At 38.4% G+C, this 14,858-nt stretch overlaps 1 protein-coding gene across 3 annotated transcripts in view; it reads left to right on the top strand.

The window, feature by feature from the left end:
• PLGRKT (plasminogen receptor with a C-terminal lysine) overlaps nt 1-14,858 on the top strand; it is a 42,858-nt gene that overhangs the window by 13,725 nt on the left and 14,275 nt on the right. Inside the window, exon 1 of one of the 3 annotated variants that reach the window (XM_014878204.2) lies at nt 2,629-2,776. The exons of 1 other annotated variant lie outside the window; for it this stretch is intronic. In XM_014878204.2, coding sequence (XP_014733690.1) covers nt 2,708-2,776 — 69 coding nt within the window. In that variant the 5' untranslated portion in view covers nt 2,629-2,707. Of the gene's footprint in view, nt 1-2,628; nt 2,777-9,440; nt 9,598-14,858 lie in introns of those variants that run through there. One more of the 3 variants, XM_088156809.1, reaches the window with a different exon arrangement.

Here is a 14,858-nt window from a genome sequence, read left to right on the forward strand (position 1 = left end):
ATGTTTACAGTCAGTACACTTCTAGCATCCTTAAGTAAATATACTATCCTAAAACAAGGAAATCTACTTACTAATTACTACAAATTCAGGACTTTGATCTTTATTTCTTTCAAACTATTTTGATTGATAGATTTTGGAATTTAATTTTGTAGATGATCTTTTGAGTTCAATGAAATGAATCAGGCAGACTGATACAGATACAGATAACCTACTTTCCAGATGCTAGTTCTAAAGGCTATCTCTAGCATGATATGTTTTCTTCTCAATCTGGATTATAAAATTGCAGAGAATAATTAATTGTTTAACTCCCAAATCCTTATGGCAAAATTCAAACTGATGCATCCAAGTGCTACATGTGAAGATAAGAGGAAGAACGCTTGCTTTCTTTCAAATATTTATTCTGGTACTAATGTTATGTTCCTCTTTCTGTGTTCCTCATCATGTAAAAATCACAAATAAATTACCCAATAAATATCTACATTGGCACAAATTATAACTATTTCCATTTTTAGATTACTCTTTTTTTTTTTTCTTTTTTTTTTTTTTTTTTTTAATATTACAGTCAACATTTCCAAGGTTCAATTATTTTTGGTCCACCTGTTTGTGGAGAAAAGACATCTTATAATTTAAATATTATTTTTAAAAATATGGCAAGAACAAAGGAGACATGACTGGCCGTCTAATGGTTGCCAGACTTCCATTACTATGAAATGTCTTTACGACTATGCATGGGGTCTTTTGTAATGGCAGCAATACCTGTAGCTTTCTGGACTAGAGAAACACTGCCTGCCTTCAGAAATGCTGACTAACAGCACCATGCAATATATGATGCTGTCCGATTTTTTTCCTGTGGTCTCCGTACCATGACCTGACAGGTTGGGAATTGGAACAGGAGAGGCTACGTGCCCCGGCGTGGTGCCATGAATATTGCCCGTATCCGTGAAATCACAGAATTCAGCTCATGTCTGGAGCTGCACCAGACTCTCTCTGTGGTACCAACAGAGAGAGGCAGAAGCTGCAGCCCCTGATGCAGGCGGGCTCCTGCCAGTGTTTGCAGTCTGATGTAGCTCAAAGCAGCCTCCCTTCCACGGGCATGAACCACAGTGCCTTCCTCCGCCCTATAGAAACTAGCCTGCATTCTCTCTGCTGCTCTGTAAATCCTAGATCCTTTCTTCGGAAACCAACACTGTTTCCCTAGCAGTAAGTCACATTTCTGCCCCTCCACCTCTCCCTTAGCTATTCCTGTATTATTGAAATCTGCCGTCCCGTCGTGCTAACCTGTCCACAGGAAGCAGATCTCGGTAACTCAGAGGTCTGCCGGAGCTGCGGTAGAGAGGTCTGCTGCACCCTGAAACACCTTTCTCCTCGAGAAAAGATTTGGACAGACCAAAATGGTTTGCTTGGTTGCAAGCCAAGTGGGTGAAGATGGATGGTTATGTTTGGTAACCCGCTTGGAAAGATCATTATATTCTCACAGGTTTATCAGTGAGGCAGGCACCCATCAATCACAATTCTCTTCTGGCGGAGCCCAGTGTAAGGGACACCTGTCAGGGGCTGCCAGTGCAGCAGTGCCATCTTGCGTGGAGCTGGAGTATTCCAAGAAATTTCTACCCTGGATCGCATCTGCTGCATCAGAGATCTAGGGGAGAAATTAAATACTTGTTAAATACTCCCAAAAGTCACAGGCATTTTCAAAATATCACTAAAATAGTTCAAGTTCTTGGAAATTCTTTACTTCAAGTAAAAATGTAAGCACATCTCCACAGTAGAAAAATCATTATTTTTCCCTCATTTTCTGTCATTTTTACTCTATCAGTAGTAGTAATAATAATAATAATAATAATAATAATAATAATAATTAATAATAATAATAAGGAGGAAAATGGGAAACCAGCTCTCTTCTCAGTTTTTTTAAACAAAACTATTTGAAAAATTCCTGAATTTAGAAAATAAGTATTGGCAAAAACAAAGTTTGCAGGTCAAGATGTCAGCAGATTGAATGACTAGACTGTTTCTGGAAAAACATTAACTCCTGTGATAAGACAAAATTTCAAATTGCCTTGTGAGGTGGTGTTTGAAGTGCTGTGTATCCTCGCAGATTCAAGTTGGAAAACGGAATGAGATACTCTTCAGTGCCAAAAGAATTCTGAATATTAGAGCATGGTGCTAATATTATCAGAGTGGTAGGTTTAATCCCCGTGCGGGCCGTTCACTTAAGAGTTGGACTCGATGATCCTTGTGGGTCTCTTCCAACTCAGAATATTCAGGGATTCTGTAATTCTGGCACTTATTTGTAACCCTGTTTTAAAGACCGACTGACAGTGCATATATTTCTGACCCAATATTTTCAAATGTGGAAATTTAGTTTCTTTGGATTTCAAAGCCAGCCTGTAATTAGAAATGATGACAGATGATGAAAGGCAGAGCAAGGTAAGAAGCGTTAAGCGACAAAGGCATGTTTAATTCTTTTCCTTGGTGATTCACATGAATTGCCTAGATACACCACACCTGAATGGCGAGCCTCGGAGGGCCCGCCTATTCAATTGGTACGGCTTTCTTTAAACTTCTTGAGGTAGTTTCCGCACGGAAGGGGGGAAGGGGCGGGAGCCGGGGCAGGCTCCTCCCGCGGGCGGTTCTCCCGATCCTCTCCCGGTTCTCCCGGCTCGCCGGCATCCCCCGCCTCGTGTATTCTGCGCTGCAGGGCGCGATGGGGTTCGTCTTCTCCAAGGCCATGAACGACAGCCTGAAAGCGCAGCAGGAGTTTATGCGGCTGCAGGTAACGGGGAGGCCGGCAGAGTGCGGGGACGCTGAGCCGCCGCTCGCTGCCCGCTCCGGGCCGGGCCGGGCCGGGCCGGGCCGGGCGCTGCACCTGCGGGCTCCGCTCTCCGCTCGGGTGGAAGGTGCTCCGCCAGCCCCCGGGCGCTTTCCTGGAGCGGCAGGCTCGGGGGTGTGCAGCACCTGCGCCGAAGGACTCCCTCAACAGGCTGTCTTAACAAGTTGTACGAGTGGAAACTACCATTAAAGTAGCCAGTCCCTAAAAACAGTTTCGGAAGCCTACTTTGAAGAGTGCATTTATACTGAAGTTGGGCTGTGTTGCTGCACTGTAACACTGCAGTGTTAAGAAACGTGTATTTTAAAGTGAATCAGTTATAATGGAGTTGCTAAAAAATTGATCTTATACTCTTAAAATACACGAGTTAAGGGTGTTTCAATCTTCCACTATGAAAAAATGTTTCAAGCAGTTCTTTCTTTAAGTTCAATCAGGTAACTGTAGCTAATTGAAACCTCAGACTAGGGCATAGGGATTTTATTATCTCTCATAAAATAAGAAGATAGCAGCAGAGCAAAAGAAAAAACAGTTTGATTAGGGTTCAGAAGGTTGTGCTGAACAGACCTATAGCACTAACTTTCTGATTTATTGTTAAATATCTTGTAACTTACTTGTAGTATTGATATGCTAGGGGCTGGAATACAATCTGAAGGGTTTAGCTGGAGTTTGCTTCTTTAGTTTTGCATTTTAATTGAACACAGGATAAATTTTTAGAATGTTTAAAGTAGAGATGGATGAACTTCCAATTTACTAAGCTGCCAGTAGATGGCACATTCTTGTTTACAAAACAACGTGCAGATAGTAGGTCTTGTAGGATCACAAGTAAACTGAACTCTGAAGGTGACCTTGGAAATGTTTCTAAGAAGAAGAAAGATAGCATAAGGAGGCATGATATAATAAAACAGTGGATAATAAAGCAACCTTTCACACGGCTTGTAGACATTGTTTTCTGTCTGTGCTGTGTTACATGTTTCTTAGATGCCACCACAAGTTTTGTATAGAAATCTTTTTTTTTTTCCTCCTGCACAGAGGTGCTTCTCCCACCCCAAATCCAAATAACAGGAAGATTTTCTGTTTGGAAGATTAATAGCGAAATTAAAGTGGAAGCTTGCTTCATGAACTACTTCTCTGTTGGGCAAATAGAGTTGAGGAAAGAGCTTGAATTCAAGCTAACATTTGTAGATAGCTGCAACTTTGAATGCCAATCTTTGCCTTGGATAGTTCTAGCTCAAATACTCAGACGTTTATAAAAAACAAACTTTGAGGGCAATAACAAAAATACCCTTTCAAAATTACATAGCAAATTTTTTGCAAGATGTTCTTCAAGAATTTCCCCTGCATTGTATTTCTTCTTCTTGACAATAGTTATCATCAAAATAGTACATTTCTTTTTAGCACTACAAAGACCTGATCATATCTGATTCCTACTGTGTTTGCAGATACACCTGCCATGTTAGAAAACCCCCATCTTTTGAAAACGCATTGCTTTGGTTTAGGGTAAATTTGGGAGGAAATTTTTGAATGGGGTCTCTCTAGGAAACAGATTCAAGCGGCCTCTCCCCTAATTGCTTTGGGAAAGTATATTTTTGGGGGGAAGTGGAACAAAAAATTGCTTATTTAATAGGCAGAGCATTTCCCAACACAAAAAAACTAAGCAGCAAAACCTCTCTCTGAGGAGACGACAGGTTCAGCAGGGTCCCTTCCGTGGGTCGCAGCCCGGCTCACTCAGGCTGTTCTCAGCCCCTCCGGTGCTGGGAATTGCCCCAGGCCAGGCCAGGCCAGGTGGGACACAGGTGTGAGCTCCTGCTGCTCCTCTGGGTTTTCAGTCCAGAGCAGGTTCGAGCAATTCCAAGAAAAAGGAAAAATAATCCACAGTCCAGGGAGCTTCTCTGCCTCAGCTAGCCAGAAACTAACCAAGAGCAAAGGAGAGCTCTCTGCTGCTGTCCACTGCTGACAGCACGGTCTGTGAGAAGGATGTGGGGGAGCCAGGGCAGTCTCTGATAACAAACTCTGCACCTCTTCTCTCTTCTTTCACTCCTGGAACCAGTCTTAAAGCGGCAGAACTCAATATTTAACGCAAATAGAATATAAGCATTATAAAGTCACCTTAGGACATGGATGAAGTGTACAGTTGAATTGGGTGTAAAAGATTCAGTGGGAGCAGGGGGAGAACTAAATTTTATGTCATTAGGGGATTGAAGAATGTAGCTCTGTCTTAAGCTGGGGGAAAGTGTAGGGAAGAGGAAAGACTGCCATTTGTTTTTTCCATATGTGACTAAAATCTGTGACCTGGAATCTGTTGCTAGACTTTCAGGCTATTTGTAGAAAATGGTATAACCTGATTTATTTGCTTTAGACAGAAATTATAACTAGAAATACTTGCAGAAGTTAGGTCATGCTAGGACCAGAATGAAACAACTTAATTTGAAGCATTTGTATATTCTTATGGTGAAATACTGGGACTTGGATTAGCTCACTATCAGTTCACCCATCTTTCTCTGAAAACCATCATATTTATCAGTAAAATAGAAGCTTACACTTGAAGCAATGTGATGTACTTACTATAAGATATTCAGAATTACTGATTTGTTTAAATGTAAATCAACCCCAAAACAACATGTGGGATCAAAACTTCTTGGAGCTTTTCATAGCTTCTGAATGTTTTTAATGTGTCCCATGAGTAAGATGTTAAAGGAGTAGGGTACAGCTGTCACTCCAAGCCAATTGATGTGGGTCAAGGCATCATCAAAATTGTTTCACCTAGAATGCCTTCCCTGCTAGCAATGATGTTGTGACAGTGCACAGAAATGAACAAGTTATTCTTTAGGTAGACCTGGAATAAAACACAGTAGGCATTGGTGAGACAGTCAGAACTTGTAAACTTCTCCTGTCCCTTGCAGATGACCAAGTGTCATAATGTTACTGTAAAGTTCTTGGAACGAGATTTTTGTGCTATTAATTTCTGTGATGGAACACTGTTTTTTTAAAACCCCCAAACAGGTGTATGCTCTCCTCTGAATAAAGAGAAAATACAAAGCTGTTTAGTGATTGACTTATTTCATGTGGAAGATTGTAGGTTGGAAAGAGACTGTTGCAAAACAAGAAGGCAATAACATGATAGAAGTTGGAAAAGACACACTCCACATCCCAAACCTTTGTGCATGCTAGAGCTCAGTCAGTTTTAGAGTCATTCTGATCTGTGCTGGACAGCCAAACCAGCTTGACTACTTCAGAATAAGACATTATTTAAATATGTTGTGCATGGGTTTTTTCTTTATGCCTTTCTTGGGATAACTCCGAAAAGAAGGGATTGTGGCCTTGTAAATTGTTTCTTAATGTTTTTTGGAAGAATAATAAAAACTCAACTGTTTGCCTTGATGTTGAAGGACTTGCCAGTTGTTTGTATTGTCTTTGTGTGGCTCCAGAATGAAATACCAGTCTGTGTCAAGTGGAGACTGTTTGTGGTAGAAGTTTGTTGAGGCTTTGTTTTTATCATGAGCCTGCTTCTTAAAGTGTAGTTTGCAAAATTATTTTCAAACACTTTAATACATTAGATCAACAGCTCAAGACTAGTATATAGCCTTGGAAAGTGCTTTTAGCGAGGCTAATGAGTTAGAGGAGATCTCTGCTCCAGGCCACAGAGCAGTTATAGCAGACTTTTTTTTTTAGGAGCTCTCTTAACACAATTAATGCAGGAATTTCATGTATTTCTTTAGTCAAAGAGCTATGTTCTGTACTTTCTGTACTAGTGAGGCTTTTAGTCCTTCTCTTTATTTTTTTTAACATCCCAAATGTATACCTTAAGAAAGCTATTGCAGTAAATATTTACTAAGAAAGCCATTTTAAGATGTACGAGGCAGCCTGGAAAAAGATAGATATCTGAAAGCAGCAAGTAGGAATGCAAAAATGTTTGTGGCCAATTATGCTTTCCTCAGTATGGATTAGAACACTTTAAATGTTTCATATTAATATTTCTAGACAGTGACCTTACCGTCGAGAGCCAAGTGTCAAGAACCCTGACAGGTAGCTTTTTAAATTAAAAATTGTCTGACTTCACATACTGTGATGCTTCCTAAAGACTTTATTGTGATGAAACAGGTTTTAGTTTGGTTAGTGCATAATACAAGCATGTTGTCTTCAAATAATATAAAAAAATACTAAAATAATCTTGTATACTCTGTGTAGTGTTATTTATAGTGATAAAAAGCAAAATCATGGTAGAACGTCACAGCACAGATTAAAATTTTTATTCACTGCTAATAAATGTGATTCTAGGACTGTGTAAGGCAGAGCTTACTAGCTTTGCATCTCAGAGTAGTATTTTTGCAGTGACGTGTAAAAGATACTTTAAGTACAATTTTTAAAATACTTTTAATTTAGGGTGCAGACATAGAAAAGCCTAAGCTCTCCCACCAAATTTTAGCCAGGTTTCCTAACACATGTAGGGGAATCAAAAATGCTTTCTTTAATTTTGAACAGAACCCCACCAAGTCAGAATTATGCCTCTCCCTCCCCAGACACCACAACCCACTCCACCAGTTAGATTTTAGTTTATGTCCCACTGTTATTTTTATAGAGGTAACACTGCTTCTGCCTCTAAAAAGTTGCTTTTTCTTTCTTTTTTTTGGGAAACCTTACACAGGGAAAACCAATTCCTATCCCAGTTTTCTTGTGTATAGCATGTCTGCACTACTTGAAAGGTAACCCTACAGAGGAGGACGCTGAGATTTTGTTTTAATGACAAGGTTTGGGGTTATTTTTCCAGTGGTATTATAAGAGTTGAATTACATGGAGATATCTTGATGTGTATAGGAATAATACTGCATAGTAAGCATTGGTTTCTAGTCCATACAACTAAAAAATTTAAGTCCTAATAGCATTTAAAATACTTCACAACTCTTTCCAGCTATATCTCAGTCTGTAAGTGTTCAATTACTTAATTAAAACATTTTTTTCATTGGAACTCCACAAATAACTGAATCCTTTATTGACTGACTTTTTTACTATCTCGTATTAGCTTCATCATTAATAATGAGATCTGATTTGAAGACTACTTTGTAATTTTGTTGTATCACTCTTTATTATGAGATGATAGATGGAAAGGCATGGATGGAAAGACTGATTTGTTTTAACATCTTTATGTGTAACAATCAGATTGAGGGTTTAAGTGCATCTCTTGATGTTGTCAAGCCATTGAAGTGTTTACCTAGATGCATTTCTGGAAAAATTTTACAAAAAAGCAGTGAGGAGAGAAGCACTGATTCAGAGTCAGAGAATGGAAAATTGTGTTGCATAGGGGCCTGCCTAATAAATAGGGTAGTGACGTAAATAGGGTAGGAAATAGAGCACAAAGAATTCTCTAAGCTGTTGCAGAGCACTTCACTCTGGTTTTGGAAAAAAAAAAAAAGCGCCCCAAACTCCAGAAAATTAAAAACCTCTGTGTTTTCTCCAAATCAAAAAATAAATCACATTCTGTCATCCTAAACAAAATTGTTTCTACTACAGTAGCACAATAGGAGCATTTTGCTTTTGCAGCAGATGTTAAATAAAGAAGTCTAGAATGTATATAGTCCTCGCAGAAGATTTTATGAAAAAATGTGCTGGGATTTTCTGCAATGTTGATGGTTCTGGAAAAAGGAAAGCTGTACACGCTCAAGCACTGATGTACATAGCCAGAGAAAAAAGCAGGAAGAACAAGAGCTGTCTCTGGTCACAGCACTGCAACATCAGGAGAATAACTGAGATGTGGTAGGACAGCTACCATGAAGCTTGAAAGCTCTAACGTATAGGTACTAGCTCTTCAGGAAGGACAGGAAGGAAAGAGAAGAAGTAGTGATACCCAAGATAAGAAGGTGTAGCTTGTGAGTTAATGTCAAAGGACAGTCCACAAAACATGTGGAGGGAGCATACTGCAGGTCAGGTGTGTAAAAATACATGAAGAAACGAGAAGTTGTTCTTCTAACAAGTGAAGAAAGTCTCTGGATTACTAACTGATTCTCATGAGACTGTAGTCTCCCCAAAATATGCTGAAAATGCCATAAATGGGAGGACATAAACAATTAAGTTTATGCCAATTAACAAATTAACAATTAATAAAATGTGAGGAATAACTGCTTAGTACAGGTGTGTGTGTACTAGATGGGCCATCCAAGCACAGCTGAATTTGTTATTTACAAATAAGGGAGAACTGTAATAATTAGAGGCAGGCTTGATTGTAGCAAGATGAGTTGCAGACCTTGGACATTGGAGAGGATTTAATCTTGCTTGGGAAACTGGTAGGTGAGGTGCCATAGGAGCTTTGAAGGATAAAGGAGTTCAGGAAAACTGACATGATTTAAGTGCCAGCTAAGTGTCCTTGGCCACAACACGGACCGGGAGCTGAAAGATGGGAACAATTCTGCAGAGATGCAGGGAACAGTGGAAGACAGCAGCTAAGGCATAAGTCAGCAGTGTACCCTGACAGAAGAGAGAGTCAAAAGGACAAATGAGGGCTTTATAAACTATAGTGAAGCCAGTAGATTGACAAAATCTTTTGTTGTCTTCTGTTCAGTGCTTTGTGAATTGCATTTAAATACTGCATCTACTTTTGCCCCCTTCTTCCCCAGTGCAAGCATAATGTAGGTGTAAAAGAGCAGCTTTTGCAGCAGAGCATCAAGATGGCCAAGGGCTGGAGCACTTTTTGCAAGGAAGCCAAGTGAACTGTGCTTACTTAGCCTGGAATGGGATGCCTTCTGGGTGCAGGATCTGAGGGCAGCCACCCACTAACCGTGAGTAATCAAGACAGCACAGCCAGAAAGTGCGAGAGGTAATGGGTATGCATTGAAACAGGATTTGGAGACTGGTTCAGACTGAGCGTAAGGAGAAACCTTTTCCCCTGCAAGGCCAATCCAGCAGTGTAGCAGAGTAGTCTCAGTGATGATTCCATCCTTGGAGGTTTTCAAAGCCTGGCAGGATAAAAGCCGTCAGCAGCCTGGTCTCCTGGTCTAATCACATGGCTGACCCTGAGCAGGACTGCTGAGGTTGAACCCAAGTTATTTCATGATCTTCTAACTCCCACGGAAGCAGGCTGTGGCTCACTGTGTTTTGTGAGTCCTGTGGGGGAGGATTTTTTTACCTCTCTTTCTTCCAAAACAGAATTATGAGCAGTTACTGCTCGATGTCTGCACTCGTACTGAGCACCACATGCACAGCAGCAATCTGTTGAAAGAAGATGTGACTTGGTCTAACTTTTAACTGACAGCTGTCAGACAGATTTTAGATGTATGTTAAGTGGTAATGATACAGAAACAACATCACAAAGGATGGAGAAGGGAATTGGGAATTAAAACCTCTGTGTGCCCTGCCTGTCAGATTGCAAAAACAAAGCAAAAATCTTGTTTGTGGAAATAAACTAACTGAAAAAGAATTGTTCGATCTCCTGTGTATTTTGGAGGTTTTGTAATATATATTACTGTATTAGCAGGTACATTTCCCCTACACTGTATGTAGCATTATGTATCCAGCATTAGCACATACAGAAGTCTCTTGAAATCAGAAATTGCAGTAGAAAGTTATAACCCTTATTTAAGCAAAACACATTTAAAAAGTATTGCCTTGAGATTACAGCAGATTGGCTCTTTCAGAGTCAGACTGGAGGATTTTAATTCTTGGAAAGTGTAACTTTTAAGAATAAATTATACAGGAGGAGCCAAGAGTCACTGAAAATGCTGGAAGAAAGAGAGACTAGTTAGTGCTTATGTTGGGGTTGCAGTTCAGAGTGATTTGGAGGGGTTTTTGGTAGACTTTTGGGGATTTTTTTCCCTTCCCAGCAAGAGGATCTCTTACCAGACAAAATGATAATCTTCTTGGTGGGAAAGCATCGCTGCTTTCAGGAGTCAGATACAGTCCTCCAAATTAATCTTTGATGGGAGCCACTAAACGTGTAAGAAAATAAACAGGATAGAAAAATAATATACTTGTGACAGATCTTGTATTTACCAATAATAAAAGTGTTTTATTATAACCTGTCTACAGCATGAAGCTCTGGATAGTCTCAATCCCAGCCTTCTGCCGTCTCTCTTCTCTCCCTTTTTTACTATGCCAGACTTTAAAGTGCATTCTTCTCCCCAGGTAATATTGGATATCCAGGAAACAGTCGTAGATCTGCTTTCATAGCAGTTAGTGTTTGAGAGTTTATAGACTTGCTCCCTGTATGCTCCCTGTGTGGGCATGGAAAAGATTCTATACTCCTTGGTTAAAAAAAAAGTCAATATCAAGTAAATCTGGAAATATAACAGCTTATTTTTCTGTGTTTTGACACTGCAGTGGTAGTAATTTTTTTTCTGAAAATCCATGGCAGTCTTTCCTTGGTTTTTTAAATCTTTTCTTTCTTTTGGGGTTCCTAACATCATCTAGGTCTATTTTGAGCCATCGTAAAACTACATTATCCTATTCTAATGAGGACCAGATGGTGGTATGGAAAATCCTCTATAGTTCTGTACCTCAGTGGATACTTTTATAATCTTTTTTTTTTTTTCTCTTTCATGGTCTTCCCCCTCCCACCCCCGCTTTGTTTTAACAGCTGCTTTTGAAGTTTTGGCAGTGATGCAAATTAATAAAGGAAATAGAAACTAAAGGCATTTCTTCCTCAATTAGTTAAAAGTGGAGTAAGTGGGCAGATAGTATAAAAAATTGCTAGGGAAACTCATCTTGTAGTGCAGTGAGGCATAGTCTGCCTTTTCATAGATAGAAATTATACAGCATTTTCTTCTGTAAGTGAAATTCTACTTTGACACAAAACGGAAATGCCAAATCTATTTATCTCTTGCAGAAAAAACATCTTACTTAGTTGATTCAAATTATAAATCATAAGACTTCTACTTCTGAAAATGGCTTTCAAAAGTTCTGTGCTTTCATCTGTTCTTCAGCTCTTGCCTGTGGAGAAATATGTAGGCATTTTACACTGCATGTACAAGTCATGTCACATGCATTCACAAATCAGCTTGAAGTGAGACTGCTTTTGAGTGTTTTCTATATCCACAAATGACACTAAAGCTCTCGGTTTTGTAAGAAAATTATTTGGGATATTATTTCATCATATATACTAATGTGTAAATATTAATATCATTAGAATGTAATTTAATGTTACAAAGGGTGTGTGACAAAAGTATCTGTTTTTGGAAAAAAAAATCAAAAACTCACTGAAAGCATAGATAAACACAACTTGGTTAGAGGCAGACCATAGCATGATTACATTACCTTCCTGCCAGGATTGTACTGCCTTAAAAGTTTTGCTTTGAATTGCAATAAATGAAAGTAACAAGGCAGTTTTCTCTTCATGTTCAACAATTTGTCCTTAAATTTGAAATGAAAGTATAGAAGTACCCCATAACATACTTATTAATTGACCATATCTTTTGACTAAATTGTATCCATTTTTTTTAAATAAAGACATAAAAACAGTTTAAAAATACAGACCTATTACAAAAGGTGGAAGAGGACTACAACATTTCTGTTTATATCCAGACACTTGTGTATCTCGAAACAAGATGTTGTAACTTCAGTTATACAACTGTTTATTATTGGTATTTGCTTTTCACCTTAATGTCTTTTTGAAAATGTACAAAGAAGTCATAACATATGTATTTTCCCAGTAAGAAATAAGTTTGAACCTTCCAGCAGGGGTTTTAAGTTTGTTTCTTATTGGAAACTGTTTGGTAATCTGGGTAATCCTCTAGTGGTTTTTGAAGTTTGTACTTCTTAAGAAACTTCTAACTGAAGTTGCTGTGGCAGTATGTGACAGGATGTATAGTAAAAGAGACAGCTGAAGCATTTTAAACATATCTTTAAGTCAAAAATGGGATTACACATTTAGCAGAGATAGAGTACAAGCAGTATTTGTACCTGTATATTCAAGAAGATAATGTTTTTGTACAAATGTACACCTTCCTTAAGTTATTGGTTTTGTGATAGTTGAACTGAATCATGGATTCTACACGTAGTATTTTGCTGGACTTCCTTTACTGCAGATACTGAGAATTTTGTGAGGGAGAGATGAGGAAAACCTGATTTATTTATCAGACAGCTCATGAGTCTCCTCTGAACTCCTCTCTTCAGTTAGTTTTAAATTCCTTAAAATTAAAAATATATTAAGAATGTACAGATGCTATTAAGGTAGTTCAGTAGGGGTTTTATTAGAAACTAGACACTGGGCCACATTCTTAAAGACAAATGCAAAATGTTAATGGAAATTGGATGAGGGAAAACTGGAACTTTTGAAAAGCAAAAACATTAATGTCATTTTGATACCTAGTAGGCTCAGTCTTAGTGGTCCATCTTAAACAGGTGAAAGGAATTAGTAGAGTCATAGAATATGCTGAGTGAAAGGGACCCATCAGGATCATCGTGTCCAGCTCCTGGCCATGTACCTCATGAGCTTATTGTTTGTTCTTAGTAGGGACTTCTGTCTTGCAAATGTCCTGGTCCTTATCCTGGGACTCCTGTTGAGTAATGAGCTAAAAGGAGGAATAGAAAAGAAAGTATGAGGACAGAGTATGAGAAGGTATGAGTAAGGGCAGGGAGGAGATGACATTTCTTTTATTTAAAGATGATTATATATACAAATACCATTTTGGGTCTCTGGGTAGGTTTTTTTTGGTTTGGTTTGGGTTTTTTTTTTCTTAATAAATTCAATTAGCCCATTACTCAGTCAAAACACTATCAATTTTTTATTGAGTTTTATTAAATTGATCTTAAAATGAAGTGGTGTTTGAAATGCATATATGTGTTGTTTTGACTCTTGGCAGGAAAAATGGCTGATGTTAAAATGCCAATGAATTTCTGAGCAAGAAAACGTTTTCCATGCTTCTTCACTTTCATCGATAAAAAAAGGAAAGTACTGACACAGGTTTCTGCAGTCCTTCCTGTACCTAATAAAACTGTGATGACATTTTTCCATCTACAGATTTGTCACCTTATCTTTGTTAGTAAAAGATCAGCCACCTCTATGATGATACCTGAAAAATTTAATTTATTTTAATGTCTCAGACACTGAGTCATTTTCTTCAGGGTCTTGCAAATCTCTAACCTTTTCCTCCTCAAAGTTTTCAGTGAAATTTAGTCAAAGGGACTTTTTTTTTAGTTCTATTAAAATGAAAACAATTGTTCCTTTTCTTTCTTGTGAAGTAAAATGTAAGCAAGCTTTGCCTTTCCAGATTACTCCCATCTGTTTCCCTTTGGGGTGGGAAATAGCTAGATTTGTTTTCTATTGACAAGGTACTAGTAGCGCTTATGACATCACTAATGCATTTGTCTTGAAGCATTACATAAATTGTTTTGCCCCTTAGGTGATCTGGGCTTAATTCTGGGAAATAAATGCTCTCTGGTAACAATTCTATAGCCTTATTAGTTTCTGCGCATTAAATGGAACAGAACAAGATAAACGATACCTGTACTGAGGAAGATTAGAACCATCTGTCTTGCAGGAGAAAAAGCCAGTTTCATTGGTATTAGCTGACAGATTGTATACTCTGCCTGATCACTGTAAAGAAGTAAATGAAGTGGTTAACAAAGAACAGATTTTAATACCTATCTCTAATATGCAGTGACTACCAGCAAAAGATGCAAAACAGGCTGGCTGCTGTACTAGTAGGGAGACAAATATTAATTCAATTTATTCAGTCAAATCAATTATACCAGTGTTTTGGGAGGGAAATATCTGTGACTTGTACATGTCATTGTGAATTGCAGCTTGCAAATTTTGTCTTATTTTGCAGTGCACCTCCAGCTTACTTTTATATGTTTAGTCTCAATTTGTTAGAGGATTTTAACTGACTCCAAAGAAAAAATGCCTTCTGAAGCTGCTTCCTGTGACACAACGAATTTACTGTAATTCCTTTCCTCTAAGTAGAACAAACCTATCATTTTAATCTTTAGTTAAGTCCACTGAAGTAAAATTTGATCTTCTACTTGCTTTCTGTGAAATACTATTTTCTAAATGTTAAGTTTGGGGGAAAAGAAAACAAAGCTCTTACTCAGTTATTAATCGGCT

The sequence above is a fragment of the Sturnus vulgaris genome, chromosome Z, assembly GCF_052056855.1.
Source record: "Sturnus vulgaris isolate bStuVul1 chromosome Z, bStuVul1.hap1, whole genome shotgun sequence".
Taxonomy (NCBI): Eukaryota; Metazoa; Chordata; class Aves; order Passeriformes; family Sturnidae; genus Sturnus; species Sturnus vulgaris.